The 18,673-nt window shown below is 37.2% G+C and overlaps 1 protein-coding gene across 7 annotated transcripts in view; it reads left to right on the top strand.

The window, feature by feature from the left end:
- The window catches only part of CEP170 (centrosomal protein 170), a 119,166-nt gene that overhangs the window by 46,530 nt on the left and 53,963 nt on the right, over positions 1-18,673 (top strand). For all 7 annotated transcript variants that reach the window (XM_039237488.1, XM_039237494.1, XM_039237493.1 and 4 more), the window contains exons 4-7: positions 6,366-6,444; positions 11,480-11,538; positions 11,636-11,798; positions 12,886-13,020. In XM_039237488.1, the coding sequence (XP_039093419.1) occupies positions 6,366-6,444; positions 11,480-11,538; positions 11,636-11,798; positions 12,886-13,020 (436 nt within the window). The remainder of the gene's footprint in view (positions 1-6,365; positions 6,445-11,479; positions 11,539-11,635; positions 11,799-12,885; positions 13,021-18,673) is intronic.

Below are 18,673 nucleotides of genomic sequence, written 5' to 3'. Positions count from 1 at the left end.
CCGAAGGGAAGGAACAAAGGCAAGGTATTTAGGAACATTAACTTGTTGACCTTGTTAACATGTTGAGCAGATAAAGCAGAAATAGAGGCAAACTAGGTAGAAATCGTTTTAACATGAGACAGGTAAGTAAGCTATTGTTATTCCCAGCTCCTATTTGCAGAATTACTTTCTTCCTCCTCCACACCTTGAAACCTTTGTTTTAATCTTGACTTGGAATGCTTTCTCTGCTTTGTATTATATCTTCTTTTACTTCTATGTCGCTGTGCTAAGTCATGAGCTCCTGAACCGTCATGAAGGTTTGCTCAGGGGTCTGCACAGTGCACAAATAGTCTTTTTTAAATGAAATTGAATTTATTTTCTTTATTAAGGAATTTATAGAGAAAAATTTTAACCTACTTCTATATGTGGACTCTTTTAACAATGTTGCATCCTGGTTTTAAGCCAGAAAGATTCATCTTTACCACAGTGCTGTGCGTAGATGTCTTTACATTATTATCTTGGAAAATAACAAATGAGAAGTACATCACAGTGTTTTATTCTTTTAAAAGACTGTGATCAAGGGGCGCCTGGGTGGCTTAGTAGGTTAAGCGTCTGACTTTCGCTTAGGTCATGATCTCGCGGTTCGTGGGTTCGAGCCCCGCATCGGGCTCTGTGCTGACTGCCAGCTCAGAGCCTGGAGCCTATCTCAGAGTCTGTATCTCCCTCTCTCTCTGACCCTCCCCTGCTCACGCTCGCTCGCTCTCTCTCTCCTAGAAATAAATAAAAATATTAAAAAAAAAAAAAAGACTGATCAAATAGAAAAATTATTTGGTGTTCATTATAAAACAAAAATGAGGTAAAAAACTTCTAAGTTTCTCTGGGTTGACCTTTCTTCATAATTCAATTATACTCAGTAATTCTGTGGAAGATAATAACTCAGAGGGAGCAACGTTTGCATTTTGAACTCGAAATCGGTACCTAGACTTGAATGTCAGTCTAACTTACCAGTGCTGTACCCAGGGACCGTCCCTTCCTCTTTGAGAAATTTGGTTTCGTCACACGTCTTCATATTTGTGTGTGAGTGCGGAGACCATGACAAGTTCAGGTACCTCGCTGTAGCTTTCAGGTAACGGCCTGGTGATTCCCGCTCCGTAGTATTGGCGTGGGGGTGCGGCGTGACGGCAGGACGCAAGTGCGCGCCTGTTACAGACTTGGGACCATCGCACAAGTGGTGACTGTGCTCTGACCCAGATGGCAGCCTGGCCACAGCAGGGCAAATGTGTTCTGGCACACAGCTGCCGTACACTTGATCCACAGGTAGACCGTTACCCACAGCCTGGTAACTCTTGACATGGCTCTAGAAATTTCAGCATCAGGTTAAAAGTAGTAATTTTAGAATTCAGGGGACAGGATGTGGTGGGTGGGAACCTCGCTGGAATTCTTGCTGGCGGGATAAGTTTAGACAGGTTACTTAATTTTTCTGTTCCTCAGTGTTTTTAACATTCCTAGCAAAATGGCATTTCTCTCAGGTTGTGGCAAAGCTGTAAGTAAGCTCATAAATGTAAATGACTAGGACAGTACGTGGTCAGCATTCAGTAAGTACCCGTGGTGGTGGTGTGGCAAGAAAAGCAGTTAAAAGGAGCTCAGCACCCTGTAGCCCACAAGCTTTTCAAGGAATTCACTGCTGTATTTGTTTAAAAGCCCTTACCAACTAAACCCAGCTTATAAATAACTCTCAACTGTGACCACTTTCACTCCTCCCTTTCATCCTGCCCTAAAATAACACTCCCAAGGGATCTAGATCTACACTTGATGTTACTGCTACCAAAATGAGATTGCTCTGCCTGAGGAAGCTGGAGCGGGTTTTGTGGCTGGTGCTGTAGCGGCCTGTTTCCCCACAAGCCTCACGAAGCTTCTCCATGAGGACCCTTGTTTGCCTTCACTTCTTCCTGCCTCCTTCGCCTCTGGGGCACCTGCCCCTCTGAGAGCCGCTGTGACCTCTGCCATGTCCCTCCCCTCGCATTCCCCCTCTGGCTTTTGTTCTAGGCTGCCCCTCAGCTCGCTGCGTTCTGGCTTCTGCCGGATCCCCATTTCGCACTGGAGTTTCTACCAGCATCAGACCAGAGTGGTGTAGAGCGGAGAGGGAAAACGAGATGACTTTTGTCTCTGGCAATGTGACTGGGGTGGTTACGCCCCTAGCCACTCACTCTGTTCAAATTTCCCAGAACATCGATACAAGACACGGTGGTTATATGGTTTTATACAGTCAGTTACGCAATTTAGTTGTATGTCGGTTAAATAGATGTTTATCTAGTTTGGTTTGCTTCTGTGAGCTGGTGGTTTGGAAGAAGGAGCTTGAAGAGCTGGCCTGGCTTGGGCACCCACGCTTCCTTGAGTCGCAGAGAATGTGGGATTTGTAGTTCAGAGACCTGACTTTGAATCCCAGCTCTTCCACTTCCAAACTCTGATCTTGTTTGTTGCTTCGTCCTCTGTGCCTCCTTGTCCTCGTCTCCACCTACGAGGCAGGCTGATGAAGGGATGCTGACATAAGAAGTAAATCCTATTTCCCCCATATTTGACTTACTAAAATGCTTCATAATTGATTTATTGAAATGATTTTTTTTCCTGTTGCTTTTTGAAGTTTTCTCTCCTCCTCGCATAATTTCAGACCTTCAGGAGACTTTTTCATTTCAGATGTTTTCACTTGCATTTTTGTGAGCTGAAACTTTGTGTTTGGCTCATATCTCCTAAGCCTTTTTAGACTTTAGGGAATATTTCCATCATAAAAATGCCAGCATGTTAAAATTATATGTTTCTTGATTTCTGCAAGTACCTACCTAATATGTATGTTAAACACACAGTAGGTGCTTAATAATTGAGTTGAGCAGTCTGAAACTTTATGCGGATCTGATTGGTCATGTTAGGTCTTTTGAGTAAGATGGTTTTTTAAGTTGAAACAGTTTTAAGTAAAATTGGCTGAGAACTATAGCATTCCTCTTACACAGCATTCCTAATTGCTTGTTTTCCACAGTTCAAACATCAGTGAATTAATTAATATTTCTTGTTATTTTTATCTTTTCTTTTCCATCATTTGGAAGAGCTCTTTTGTAATTCTACATAGAATATTTTGGTACACTTAAGGTGTAGCTTTTATTTTTAATTTTTTTAATGTTTATTTTTGAGGAAGAGAGAGAAACGGAGTGCAGCAGGGGAGAGGCAGAAAGGGAGACGCAGAACTGGAAGCAGGCTCCAGGCTCTGAGCTGTCAGCACAGAGCCTGACACAGGGCTTGAACTCATGAACTGAAATCATGACGTCAGCTCAAGTCGCACGCTTAACTGACTGAGCCACCCAGGTGCCACTGAAGGTGTAACTTTTAAAATATTGTAAAATGTTCATTTTGGAAATGAACATGAAATTAAAGTTTATAAATGCCTGAATTCAAAATTTGTATTAACATTGCATTAACATTTTAACCTTTCTGTGAAGGATGTTGGAAGCTTGTGTTCTAGGATTACTCATGCAGCACACTCTCAAGTTTCAGCAGTATGCCACTATCTTCATCTATCTGTGCTTGAAATTAAGACTATAAGTTCCAATTTTTTCCTATAGATTTATAAGCTGGTATTCTGTGACATGTTACAAAATGCCAGTCATACATAGGAATTTGAGCATATGACCATAATAACATAATTTCCTGTAATATTTTACTGTGTGTCATTCAGGACCCTTTTGAACCTCCTCATCATGGAGGGAGCTTTCCCAGATAAGGTATCATGGCCATCTCAAATCCAGGAAAGTAGAAGATTGTAAAAGATGGAGCTCACTAGAAAAAAGTAATTTTTAAAGTTTCAGCTTATCAGAGGAAAACTTGGGTATTTATATGATATCTGCATTCTGGATAGTTAAGTATAACATTGTTCCGTGTTCTGTGAATCTAGCCAGTTCCAATTTAACTTCCAGGGTGTCAGGAAAAATAGCCATCACTATTTACCATCTGTGTCTAGCTGACTCTCTAAGTCTTTTAACAAGTAATTTGCAGAAGTAAGGATAAAAGGGTAATGAAAAACAACTTGAAATTTTAATTAAAAATCAGTCATGACAAGGTCATATTTTCATTTCATGTTTTTCTGGTTTTGAAAAGTACATAATACACAAAATGGGCATTGTTCACTAGTTGTCCAGGGAGACCCAGGATACATACCCATTTTGTACATGTTGCTTTTCACATTTCAAGTATGTTCCCAGCTGGTCCTAGCTTATCATTATTTCTGTTTCTTCTTGCATTATATTCTCAGAATGCATTATTTTTAAGACTCTGACAGCTTACAGTTTTATTAAGATGATAGCTGTCTTCTGTAATTGCAAAACATTTCTCAGTCTTAGATTTATTAACAGATTAATAATTTTCTTTCTACATCATCTTTCCTTCTAGTTACCTGTGTATGGATACCTGCCTTGGGCATTTGTCCACTTAGAAACGAAATCAAATACGTGTTGGAAAACAAACATCAAAAGATGAAAGAATGCTGTGAAAATTTGAAATGGAGAATTGTTCAAGTTCTTATAGAAAAATATTGCATGATTTATCTTACCGAATGGCTAAATGGATGAAAAATGCACTATTTTCTTTTTGCCCTTAGACACAGTCTTCCCTCATCACATTTTCCATTCAAGAAAATTCATCTGGGCTTATCTTTATCTGAAAACTCATGCTCTGATGTTTTGCTATATTATTATCAGTTTTATCGCTGTTATTATAGTCTAGAGCTCTGTTGTCTGTCTTCATGTATTCATCTTACAGTTGTGAAAGATCTTCCTGACTGTTCTTCTTTTCACACTTATGGATGGTATGTGAGAAATTCTGAATCCGCATTTGTGCTCTTTAATAGTTTATTTTTAAAAAGCACAAAGATAGAGTCTCCAGATGTGTGTAACATCTTCTCGGAGAGGTGGTACAGTATTGTGGCAGGGCAGTTGAAAAGCTGGAGGTTGATGCAGTAGAGATGGTTTATTTCACAAGTGTACCTTCCTTCCAGTAGCCATTAGCCTTTGAAAGCACTTGAAAGGAGTCTAAAAAAATAAAGGTACAGAAAAAAGAACATGAATCATCTTGTTCATTTTTATATTATTTGTTGAACTGGTACTATTTTGGATATATGGCTTGGGTTAAAATATAATATTAAAATTAATTTCACCTTTTCTATTTTTTTAACGTGTCTACTAGAAAATTTAATAATATATTTGGGGCTTGCACTGTATTTCTGTTAGATAGCAGTGTTCTGAGCAATTCCATAGTCTTATGTTTTCTTATTATTTTGGTCATTTTCAGCATAATTAGAAATATTTGATGAGTAATAATAAAATAATGATGGGATGGTGAATTGCAGAGTATTTCAAAAATAGAAAAAATGAAGTCAGTAAGTTCCCATAATATATCTTAGAGTCATAGAAAGGTCTGAAGGACTCATATGGTAATTGTGAAATAGAATAGTAGTTTTATTCCTTTTTTAAAAGTTTATTTCTTTATTTGAGAGCGAGAGGGCTTGTGCTTGTAAGCAGAGAAAGAGGGTGGCGGTGCGGGGGGGGGGGGGGGTCACGCCAGAGAGAATCCCAAGCAGGTCCAGAGACTAGTGCGGGGCTCAAACCTATGAACCTGAGATCATGACCTGAGCCGAAACCAAGAGTCAGATGCTCAACTGACTGAGCCACCCAGGTGCCCCAGTATTTCATTACATTTATTCTTAGAGTTCTTCTAGAGAACAAAAAGAAAATTTACTTTAAAATATGGAATAGGGGCACCTGGGTGACTCGGTTGAGCGTCTGACTCTTGATTTTTCGTTCAGGTCATGATCTCACTGTTTGTGGGTTCGAGCCCTGTGTCAGGCTTCTCCTTGGGATTCTCTCCCCCCACCCCTCTTTCTGCCCCTTCCCCACTCACCCATGCTCTCTCAAAATAGGTAAACTTTTTTAAAGAGCAATGAAACATCAAACCTCACAAGTAATTAGAATTGTCCAAAAAAACTAAAATGGAGTCCCCTGGATCCTGATGGTATATCAAAAGTTAAGTGTTTTACCCTTTACGATTTGCCAACTTCAAATGAGGAGCTTTTCTTAGCATCATTTTTAGGTGCCTGTATTTGTCTGGGCAGCATGATGGACTTAAAGGATGTGCAGCCTGGTTCTTTGTGTGTTAAATTGTTGATAAAAAGCTTAGTATGACGATTATTTATCAGCCTATGAGATGCATGGCACATTTTATAATACACAAGCTGTGTTAGCCACCATATTTAACATATTTTTAATTATAAAGTTTGAGTATTTGTTTGTCTGAAATGTAATAATTAATACTTATATATAACCTAATGTCTTTTTCTCTCTTTGTAGACTTTTGTGAATGATGTAAGGATTCCAGAGCAGACTTACATCACCTTGAAACTTGAAGATAAGCTGAGATTTGGATATGATATCCTTATATGATTTTGTGCCTTTATTAAATCTATTCAAAAAGCTTTTCTGATGTGAATTAACATTTCTTGATCTAAGAATTTGCAGTGGAGGCATGCCAGAAGTTTCTTTGCCCTCCCATACTGAAATACATGTTTTAAAATAATACATTTATTTTTTGGTTGTTATGCTGATTCCTAAAAATAATCCTAGAAAAGTTGATGGACTCAGCTTTTCCCCCCTCTGTGCAGTTTTCAGCAGTGGTGTTTACATGTGTAATTTGGGTATCAGAGACTGTAACAAAGAGAGGGCAGAGGCGTGTTTACTGTTAGCCCAGCCCCGGGGTCTTGTTGTTTGAAGGAGCATGACACAGAACAGCCTCCTGGAAGGAGTGTAAGAACTTACCCTACCTTTTTTTCTCATTCGTACTTTTACTCTGTCTTAAGAATTCTGTCTCTGTCGCCTGTTTAATTCAGATTTTTCAGTATCCTCTGTCTACTGAGACCCACGCTCCCTGGTTCAATTCATTATACAGTTAGTGTATATTTTAAATTCTATTGTTAAAAATAGGATTCTAGGGGCGCCTGGCTGGCTCATTTAGTAGAGCGTGTGATTCTTGATCTTAGAGTTATGAGCTGGAGCTCCACGTTGGTTGTAGAGATTACTTAAAAATAAAGTCTTTTAATAAGTAAATAAGTAAGTAAAAAATAAGATTCTAAGAACTGAATAGGGACACAACTTTGTCCTCCCTGGGGTATAGTTAAGAACCCCAGTGAAGAGAAGGGACGTGCTTGAAGAAGAATAAAACATCTCTATTCATACAAGGCGAAAAGCTTTGAAGTAAAAGACTTAACTTTTATTTAATTAAAATAAGATATTCCACCTTATACTGAATGTTTTTCTTGAGTTTTAATTTTTTCAGCTGCTGTGTTTATCTGGACGTTAGTATTAAAGAATGTATTAAATGTATTGGCAAGTCAGATGGACTTTTATCCCTCTACCATAGCAAATGTAGTCTCAGCCACCTGCAGTTGATGCAGAGATAAAATAAATGTACGAACTCTTTAACATTGTTCTTAAAGCGTAAGTACTTTCTTTTAGATTTAACTTAAAATTTATGAAAAATAGTTTTTGTAGCACATCAAATATATGTGTGACCTATACTTGTACAGCAAAGGAACATGTGAAAAGTGAAACCATCAAATATTAATAGTTATGAGTTGTAAGTTGTAAATCCTTTTAAGAATATGAATCACATAAAATGATTAAGAATTAGCATTAAAGCCTTGATTCATGGGCCATTTCATCAAACAATAAATGCAAATATATTTTGAATTTAAGTACCTCCTTAATCTGTTTCAAAACATGAGAAAATAGGAAATTTGAGTTTCAATAAAACTCTATAATGTTTACTTTGAATTTTAAATCAAGAAAAAACTGTTGAGCAATAACTCACTTTTACAATTTGTGTAGTGATTTCTTTGTAGTAAACTAATAACTTTTTTTTTATATACTAGCTCATAATAGCTATAGAAGTTGCTGGGACAAATGTTTTGTTCCAAAGGACTTTTTCAGGGTTATAAATTAGTGTTGAACCAGAACTCTTATCCAAATCCTCAGGGTAGACTCAGTAAATTTTATTATTTTAAAATAGCATCTCCTATTGCTTATGATTTTTGAAAACTATACATAAATGAACATTAGGATGATGCAACAGCAGAAATTTTATTATATGGGATGAAATTTTTTAAACAAATTTTATATGTTACATTTACTTGTTTTATATTTGGCTGTACCAGACTGAAGTAATTACTGCGCTTTTTTTTTTTAATTTAAATTAAGCTTAATAGCCAGTTTACAAACTCCTCTAACTCTTTAATTAAAATGTCACACTACTAGAAAGAACATCTTACCATGAATTGAGATAGAACTAAGGTACAAAATTTATCTGCCAAAAGCGCTTTTCTAGTTAAAGAAATTAAGTGATTTGGAAAAGCCAGTAGTAGAAGAAATATCCAAGTTTAAGAAATGACTGAAAACTCACAAAGGGTAATAAAATGCTGCAGTATCAGAATGAACTTCAGAAGGAGCTAGCAAGTGGCCAAGTGGCCAAACTGTAGCAGATAAGCCTAAGGTTGTTCAGTTCACAATTACTTAATGTCCCCTGTTGCCGGGAGATGCAGTCCTCACGGTCCAGGGATGCGAAGTGAAGGAAACAGATCACTCTGTCCTCCTGACGATTGTACATTAATGGGCTTGAAGGAAGCTGACCGCACACACAAAAATAATAATAGAGGATGACAAGTTCTGTGGAGAAGAAGAGTAACTGGGGGTTCCAGAGAGCTGGTGGTGGTGAGTGAGAAGTTATAATTTTAAAAAAGGATATTCATGAGGCCCACATTGGAGCAAAGATAAGGAGAAAGTAAAGAAGCTGGCCATATGGACATCAGGAAAAATTGCTCTTCGGGCCAATAGAAGAGGTAAGTGCAAAAGACTTGAAGCAGGAACATGTTTGGCATGTTTGAAGAACAGCCTTCAAAAGTCGTTGTGGTTGCAGCCAGTAGGAAGATATGGTTTGAGAGGGGAGTGCACATCAGCCCTAATAGACCCTTCTAAGGATTTTGACTTCTAAGTGACATGGGGAGCCATTTACAGGGGTTTGATCAGAGGAGTGACGTGATAATGACTTAAATATTTAAAAACATCCCATGGCTACTCTTGTTCAGAAAAGACTAAGGATGGAAGTGGGCAGAGGTGAAAAGAGGGGGGTGAGTCAGGAGGCCTTGCAGTATCCCAGGTAAGTCAGAGGGTTACAGCAGGCGATGAAAGAGTAGCTGTGAAGAAATCCGATTCTGGGTGTATTTTGAAGAGGGAGCCAGTAATATTCTTGATTAGATTGGAAGTAGAATGAAAGAAAGTCAAGGTTGAATCCAAGATTTGGCACTTGGTTTCCCCAGGTAGAAAAGTGGAGTCACCATTAACGGACAGAGAAGTCTGTGGGTAGAGCAAATTTCATGGAGAAAATGGGAAGAATCTTCTGAGAAAAACAAGCTTTTGGTTTAACTGAATTAAACAGTTAATAAACATTTCTTGAATAAATTCAGCATAGGGATGATGTAAAATCGCAGTCACAGCCTGATGTAAAGAAATAGGGAAATAATCTACAAATAGGATTTTTAATAAGCAAGAATTTAAACTTTTTATAACTTTTTTTAAATTCAGATATAATTGATGTGACTGTACCTTAATACTGTATTGTTTATTTTTAACTTACATCATGAGTAATTGGGCCTTAGTTTGTTGTTGTTTTAAATTAGCAACTTAAAAACAGTTAACTTGGGTCTGTACCATTAGGAAGAAGGTAGCTTTGCAGCTAAAAGCTGGAATTTAGGACAGTCTCAAACTCTCCCACCCAGACAGTGTTCCTAGGTAAACTCCTGACCCAAACAAGAGGACCCTTGAGATCTTTGGTTCCACACACATGAACTTTTTTGGAAGATAAAGTGTGTGACCCCGAGAAGGGTGGCCTCTCTCAAGGTTTCCCAGATCTTAAAGGAGTCTTAACCGTAAAGACAAGACCCCAGACTGGCCTTGGGGAATAGCCCGGAGCTCCGTCAGGAATAAACGTGAATGGAGCACCAGAAAACTCCAGCAGCAGGCTAAAATTGGTGTTTCCCACTGAAAAAAATGGAAATGGCTTTCTGTTTTTATGAGACACTGTGTTTTCAGTTGGAAATGTGGGAATGCTATGAATCTTCTCCAGCTGTTCCTGAGTTTCTTGGGGGTGAAACGAAGTTACTAGACTTTTATTTTTCATTAAATATCAAGTTATTAATTATGAAATGTATTTTTTCATATATTTCAGAAAATAGGTATCGGCATACGCACATAACAAAAAAGGAAAATTCTAGTATTTCACAGCTACAGGACCCCTGGACTGGGATTCAGCTGGCCTTTGATTCTGCCTCCTCCCCCAGCCCGTTCTCAAGTTCCCTATATATAGTATAGAAGGACTAGATATTAAACAGAATAGGCCCCAGAGCTCTTTACAATTCCAAAAAGTTCTGCATTTTTATTATTTTAATGAACAGAAATAGAAGTTAAAAACTCATCTGCAAGTTTACTGCTCCTTATGCATGGGAACTATTTTTACCCCAAGCATTTGTGATAATTACAGCTTTCTAGCCTTGAAGTCATAGCGTGCAATGAATTGGTAAAGGATAATAGAATTTAGTACATGGTTATAAAAGTCCTTTCAGTACAGGGTTAAGTAATGGTTGAAAATGTGACCTCTACTGTTCACTGAAAGATGTTTTTTAATATACAGAGGCATTGTTCTTTTTGGCATAATAATGAAAGCATCCATTATATCTAGCACTTTGTTCTAATCTGTATAGAATCAGTTGTTTGATAATATAATACGACCCTGATTGCGATGCCTGGAGGAAAGGGGTGGTTGTGGTTGCTATAAGGGCCCTAATTGCAGAATTTCTTTTGCACTTTCAAAATGAACTTCGTTTTTATCAATGCTTGTGAAGTCTCAGTAACCGAATTCTTTCAGGATTTACTGTTGGATAATCACTGATGCCAAACTTCCTTTAACATTTTTGTGATTAACTACCAATATAATTTGGTCCAGATGCTTTTTCTTCTTTGTAGTCATATTGTTTGCTTGTGAGGAACTGAACATGTTTTTCATGCTCTGACTTATTACCCAGCTATTCACTTCCTAAAGGCCGTTATTGCTCAAGTTTAGAATTACTTGCTAGATTTTAAGATTTTTGTCTAGTATGTACTTTTTTTTAACATTTGTTTACTTTTGAAAGAGAGAGAGAGAAAACACAAATGGGAGGGGCAGACAGAGAAAAAGAGGGAGACACAGAATCTGAAGTCTTCATACTTGTGAGCATATTTTAACATTTGACTCCTAAGAGGAATATGATACTTCTCTTGTAATTACCTGTTGAAAATAGGAGAATTCCTAAATTATCTTTGATTATTTTAAGCTTGATTATCAGAATTTTGAAATTATATTCTTCCTTAGCCCTGTTTACATACAAATCTTTTCACTGTAGTTCGAGGAGAAATGAGGGTCCCGGAAGAAGCACTGAAGGTAAATTTTTGTTTACTTATTCCTTGTGTAAATCTACCATTTGCTAGTGTTGATTTCACTCCTGGGTGTTTCACTTTCATTTTTAAATGTTTTATAGCATGAGAAGTTTACCATTCAGCTGCAGTTGTCCCAAAAATCTTCAGAATCAGAATTATCAAAATCTGCATGTGCCAAAAGCATGGATTCAAAGGGAGCGGATACTTCAGCAGAGGTGCCCCAGAAGGCCACGGAAGCACTGAAGTCTGAGGAAAAATCCGTGGGTAAGTTAACCTCTTTGAAAATACCATGTTTATACTTGATTACAAAGAAATTCCATACTTTGTTCTAAAAAAGTTGGCCATGTCCATATAAATTTATAATAATGACAATTTTAGAGTAGGTTTTAATATAGCCAGTGCTTTCATTAGCAAGCATTTTATAACACGTAATCATGTATGGCAGTTACATGTGGGTGTGTTTAATATATTTAAATATTTAAGAGAAATAAATTTAGTTTACAGTATTTATATTTCATGTTTGTCTGCTTTTCTTGAATTATAACAAGTGAATTAAAAGGAAATATCCAGGGGCACCTGGCTGGCTCAGTCGGTTGAGTATCCAGCTTCTGCTCAGGTCATGATCTCACGGTTCGTGAGTTCGAATCCCGCGCGGGCTCTGTGCAGACAGCTCAGAGCCTGGAGCCCGCTTCAGATTCTGTCTCCCTCTCTGCCCCTCCCCCGCTGGTACTCTGTCTCTGTCTCAAAAATAAATGTTAAAAAATTTTTTTAAATAAAAATAAATAAAAGGAAATATCCGATGATGTTACATCATCATTATTATTATATTTATGATGTTCCAGGAACTGCTGTACTTAAAAAATCCTATTCATATAAAAATCAATTTTTTAAATTAATAGGCATTACCAAATTTGCTCAAATATAAACCTTCTAGTCATGTTAACAGCTAGATTAAATTTAGTTACTATACAGTTCCCCTAGACTTTAAAAACGTTTTGAATGGTCACTTATACCAAAATTTACCTTACTTTTGTCTTTTTAATCTAGACTTACTTAATGAGCCATTTCTGGATACCGAAACACTGAGTACACTTTAGCAACAAGCTATTCGATTAAAGCGGTGTGCGTTACTTAATATCAGCCAGTGCAAAATTCCATGTATTTGGTCATGTCTAACATTGAATAAGGTCTGACACAAAAAACTAAGTTTTTCAACTTCAGATACTTTTCAACTATCTAGACTCTATGTTGTTTTCACTTAATAAATTAATCAGGCAGTTCTAGCATTCTTCAAAACCATTTTTTTTTTCTGTTTCATATGCTTTAAACATATTTTTCCACCTCTTTCCAGATATTTCTGCCATGCCCCGGGGTACTCCATTGTATGGACAGCCTTCATGGTGGGGGGATGATGAAGTGGATGAACAAAGGGCTTTCAAGTCCAGTGGCAAACCTGAAGAGAAAAGTCATGAAACTGGAACAGCAGGTAAGGAAAATCTCAAGTCTGTGACGTTAAATGGACATTTTAGGAAGAATTTATAATCCAAACAAAAATCTGGTAACCCTGAACAAAAGATATCTACTGCTCTTTAATTTAATAAAATATGTTGATGAATGTCTTAGTGATCTTGTCATTTTAAGTTTATTATAAATGATTCTTAAAGTATTAATTTCAATATCATTTTTATTTAAAATATTTTTTCAACTTATGAGATTAAAACTTGGAAAATAGATTAATAATATAATTGGGCATTTAAGGTATTTAAAAATAATTATTAAAATGTTTCAATTAGACCAAAATAGCGGCCACGAACTAATTTTGTGTTTCATCAGATTCACTGGTATATAATCATATTTTTAAATGAACAGTTTCTGTTATGTTCAGACATGTGATATAAAATAAAAGTTCTTTAAAACCTCAGTTTGCTTTATTTGTTGGATGTAGCAAGATTAGACGAGTTCAGCAGTCAGAATGAAAAAATAGATCTGGATCACATTAACAGTCCAGGAACAGCCTCTTTTGTTGGTAGAGGGATTTAGTAATGAAGCAAGTGTCCCGTAAGCCCCAAAGTCAAGATTTCCAGGAAATGAACTGAGATGTCAGTTGTCACGTAAGGACTTGGCGAGACATCAACACCAAAGGGTGAAAGGGGCAGTTTCCATAGTAATGGCAGATAAGGTTCCAGACCTGGAGGGATTAAATGCAGGTACCAGGGAGCAGTGTGGAAAACTGAGTCTGACTCAGTCAAAGAGAGATTCCAGCCCAACGCTTCTCGATGTTCTACCTTGACCCTATTGTACAAGATAATAAATAAAAGTTTAAATAAAACATTTTTCTTAGCTGGAGGGTAAGAACACTGTCCTTTAAATATGTGCTAATTTTGCCAGGATACAGGTCTAAGAAAGTTGGCTCTATCAACTCGATTTTACAAGTGCCCCAAACTGAAGTTTTCAGCTTTGCAAATAAATCCCATTGTACCTTCCTTATTTCTCTCCACCAGCACAGTTTTCTTTTTTTTTTTTTTTTTAATGTTTTATTTATTTCTAGGAGAGAGAGAGACAGCTTGAGCAGGGGAGGGTCAGAGAGAGAGGGAGTCACACACTGAAACAGGCTCCAGGCTCTGAGCTGGCAGTCAGCACAGAGCCTGACGCGGGGCTCGAACCCACGAACCGCGAGGTCATGACCTAGGCGAACACTTAACCGACTAAGCCACCCAGGCGCCCCACCAGCACAGTTTTCTAATTAGTGTTATTACTGAGTATCACTTAGCATCAAATCAGATGCAAATAACAAATGCTACCTGAGACTGAACAGAAAGGTGATTTCCTGGCTTAAGTAACTACATCTTCAGGGTTGGCTCATGCATCTCCACACGGTGATCAGCTAACCAGTTTCTCTCCCTTTCTCAGCCCTCCAGTCCACAGTGGCTGCACAGGAGGGTGTTTCCCCTCATTGCCATCTGTGTCAATGAAACTGAATTCTTAAATGATTATCAGCTTGTGTGGCATGTCTTATTGAGTGTCATTTTTACCAGATGACAAAAGCGGTCTCATAATCTTGGGATTATTTTTGAGTAAGAAGGAATTAAGTGATTTATGTTTGTGTTAAATTGCTTAAAGAACCCAGCGAGATTTAGCCTATTAGAGGCCTTGTGAGAGAATCTTCTTTGCTTTATGCTAGCGCAAGGATGTTACTGTTTCAGATTTATCACTGGCGGTTTTTAAAATATAGGGGTGAAGGGAACACTTTACTGACCTGAAATAACTTATGATACTAGCTGAGATTTTAGAATCAGTTTGAAGATGGGTACTTATTTAATTTGATCATTTTGAAAGTGTTTTTATTAAATGTTTCCAGGTATGAAATATAAATGGTTCATTTATGCTCTAAGCATGCAACTTGTAAACACAGGAAGTAATTGGCTTCTTGGTTACCAATTGTTAGAATATAAAACCTTAGCAATTGTTAGGAGAGGGAAACGTTTCAGAAAGGGCTACCTAGTAGTTTGTTACATCCCTCTCAGTGGGCCCACATGTATCTGGAATCTCCTACAGACTTAACCATGTAGCATTTAACCCTAGAAGCAAATGTGTGCACTGGAGCAATCAAAGTCTCCGGAAATTGTCCGAGTATTTCTGGTCCTATTAAGAAGAACTGCCCACACTTTAGCTACAGGTGTGCCCTTGGGCCTGCTAACTTGGTGTAAACATTTCTGTAGGTTACATTTAAAGGTGTTCAAGTGTTGCAGAGGTGTGTTTGAAAAGAACGTGTGTGCAGCTGTGAGGAATCAATCTTTGGCTCTTTTACGTTGATTTTCATCTCATCACACTAAATTTGGAAACTTTCAAGTTGTGACTCCTTTTGATGTTTCCTAGTCTTCGTTATTTGCAGTCCTTGAATATGCTACGCTGAGTGAATGTGCTCTCATCATTGCATTTAGCATCTGGAATTGAACATTTCATTTAATTTCATACAGAAGAATGAAGGCAATGGGTTTTCGGGAGGTGTATTGTCACCATTTTCTCTTGATTTAGATAAACATAATTCTAGCATAATCAGTTATGAAATAGTTTTAAATATCTAGCAGTTGAGATTTTGACAAAATATTAGTATACTCAAAATATTAGTGTATTTAACATATTAATTTACTTAATTTAGTATAAACAGAGCTGATTTTGAGGGTAAATGAATGTTAAATTCACAGATTTCCAGAACCTGTTCTGTCCGTTATCTGAGATAGGAGAGCTGACCTATTTTTCTGTATTAATCTTCCTAGTAATGTTTCTAGTAGGCCTACTTTCCCCAAGTATAGTAGGTCCACACTTGGTCTATTTTTACCATCTCCAGAGAAATGAATACTGTCACATAATGAATTTTCTAGATGACTAAACTTTTACAACTGACAATTTCTTTAAAAGTCTGACCATTTTCTAAATTTCTATTAAATGAATTACCCATATCACTGTCTTCTTAAGGGGAGATGGCTGAATATAATTTAAGTTTCTGGTTTATGACCTGATGTCCTGATGATGACTATCAGTTACTGCACTGTGATCCATCACATGGCAGCCTTGGGAGGCATTAAAGGCTCTGGGACTGCCCACCCTGCGCCCTGAGCGGCTCTGGGCTGCTGTGCTCCTGAGCCACATCCCACGCTCTTGCGCTTTGTCTTACTTCTGCCATCTCTCTGACTCTTACTTCTTGGTGCAGTATGTCTTACCTTAATTCTCACTTCAGATTTGCCACATGTATCTGAGCAAATACTAAAAAGACTCTGAATGAGTGACTTTTCTGTTAGTAAAGGTCATGAATAGGGGAGTATAGGCGTTATTGTATCTGTCTTGGTTTTTTTAGTTAGACTATTTTTTGTTTCCCTAATTCCTAGCTATGTTGGATAGTTGGGGAAAAGAGAGAGACTTTATTGTGTGCCTTCTTTGTGCCAGGCTCTGTTCTGAGTAATGTACATTATCTCACTTAATACTGGACCTCATTGGATCATGACAGTGGTCTCATGAATAGATACCATTATTTCTGATGAAAAAAATGAGAATTAAAGACTGACAGACACAGGGTTTATCAGATCATAACATGCTGCCTTTCCCCTCTTCTGTGCTACCTGACATTGCTAGGTAACTGATTTCTGGATAAGTTGTAGAAGTCTCAGTTTTCTAGTCCTTGTAGTAAAGATGTCTTTGAAGTAGACCTAAGAGGTGATAACCTTAAAAACAGTGATGTGCAGTTGATCTAGGCTGTTTTTATATATTATAATGTGAAAACATTTTGAAAGTATGTCAATATTAACCGTGAACTTTTCCTTCACAGGAAGGAAAATTAGGAAAATACTCCTTTAAATCATGAGTGACAAGTAGATGATAAGTGTTATACCCCTGGAGTAGCTTTTCATGGTTTTGGCTTTGCCACATCATTTTATTTAGGTATCTGGGTGGTGGTAGCAAGAAACTACCACCCTTTATCCCCCACCAGCATTATCCTGTTGCCAGAAGGATGAGCAAAGCAGAATAAATGACTGAGTGAATGTATACATGTGTATAGATGGAAAGATACATAGGTAAGATAGGTGTATAAGCCAGCTGTCCTATATGGAATCAACCAAGTACAATCCACTGTAACGAGCAAGAAGTAAGTCCGCGTATGAAAAATTACGAATAACATTTATTTGTGAGTTCATTAATCTCTGGGAAGTGACTAATACATTTTACTTCATGGAAGTTTTAAATGACAAGCCTTCAGAGTAAACAGAGGCTAAGCGGACATTTTTTTATTAAGATAAAGATGAATCAACTCTGAAAGAAATTTTTAAGACATGACTTGAGGTTATTTAGTCTTGTTTAATCTCTTCTTCCAATTAGCATGTAAAATTTTTGCCTTGATGATTTATTTTCCGATGTACTGTTTTCATTTTCAGTTATAAGAAAAACGAAGTATACTTTGAGATGAATAATTTTTATACTGAGAATTGTTTTTGTTACATACTCTGTTTACAACCTTCTGTGTAGTGTTTTGTTTTCTTTAGAGGGGTGTGGGAGGGGGGAATGGAGGGCCTGAATGTCCACACATTTGATGACAGCAGTGTTGCCGTCCCGTTCTTACTACCTAAAAGCATCAGTTTGATGTTTGTTTATATTCAGAGAGTTCTGCCAAGAAATGAGTTCCAGCACCTGAAGAATCTCCTCAAGATGTAATATTCAAAAAGATGCTTCAAGAGGCCAAATACTACTTCACTTAATTAGGGAGTGATTGGAAACAGCCTAGTCTCCCTGTATTTCCTTCCCTCCTGATAAATTACCTGCACATGGTTTTCCCATCAACCTGTTTAAAAATGGAATGCTTTCATGAGCTTTAGGGAAATGTTTTTCATTTGAACTCTTTACCATCTTAATCATGGATATGGTTCTTTTGCCTTCTTAAAAATGGAGCAACTTAATCTTTTTTATTTCTTTATCTAATTATTTTTTTGCATTTGCACTGATAACACACACTTACAAAAAATTTTCAGTGATCATTTTCATGTATATATTTTGTTTACTTATTTCATTTTCATATGTTACGTATAAATGCATTTATTTTTATGCCTTTATGTTTCTTTCTGAGACAGCAGCACAATAGTGATGGTATTCCAGCGTTGCTCATGTCTTTTGCCAACTCTGATTGTTTTGATCTGAGGTTTATAATTCAGCTTTCTTCCAAGGATTCTTGACACTTGTGCACATTCTGACACATGTATAGAAATGTATGTGAATTTTCTTCTGGACTTTTTGGCTGGCAACTAAATTTTCTATTTTTAACTTATTTCTTTCACACTGCTGCTTGGATCGCAGTGCCGCAAGCAATCCATGTTTTATCTTTAGTTATTCTTTCCTTCTTTACAAAATGTACCCATCTTCTCACAAGGATAGCACGTCAGTGTGTTATTTTTGTCATTGGAGAAGTAATGTTTCTAAGTGTCCTGGTGAAGAATGGTAAGTGGAATCATTACTTCTAGAACATTGCTCACATAGTGACCTCACGTTTGTTTGTACCTTGTGCAGAAGCTGTACTTGGTGTTCATAGATATTTCATCCTCCTACTTGATAGGAAATTCATGTTTTTTCTATCAATATAAGATGTATGTGTTGAA

The sequence above is a fragment of the Hyaena hyaena genome, unplaced genomic scaffold (assembly GCF_003009895.1).
Source record: "Hyaena hyaena isolate Hyena2069 unplaced genomic scaffold, ASM300989v1 scaffold_127, whole genome shotgun sequence".
NCBI lineage: Eukaryota > Metazoa > Chordata > Mammalia > Carnivora > Hyaenidae > Hyaena > Hyaena hyaena.
Note: the sequence above shows the minus strand (reverse complement) of the source record. Positions and strands in the feature narration are given on the sequence as shown.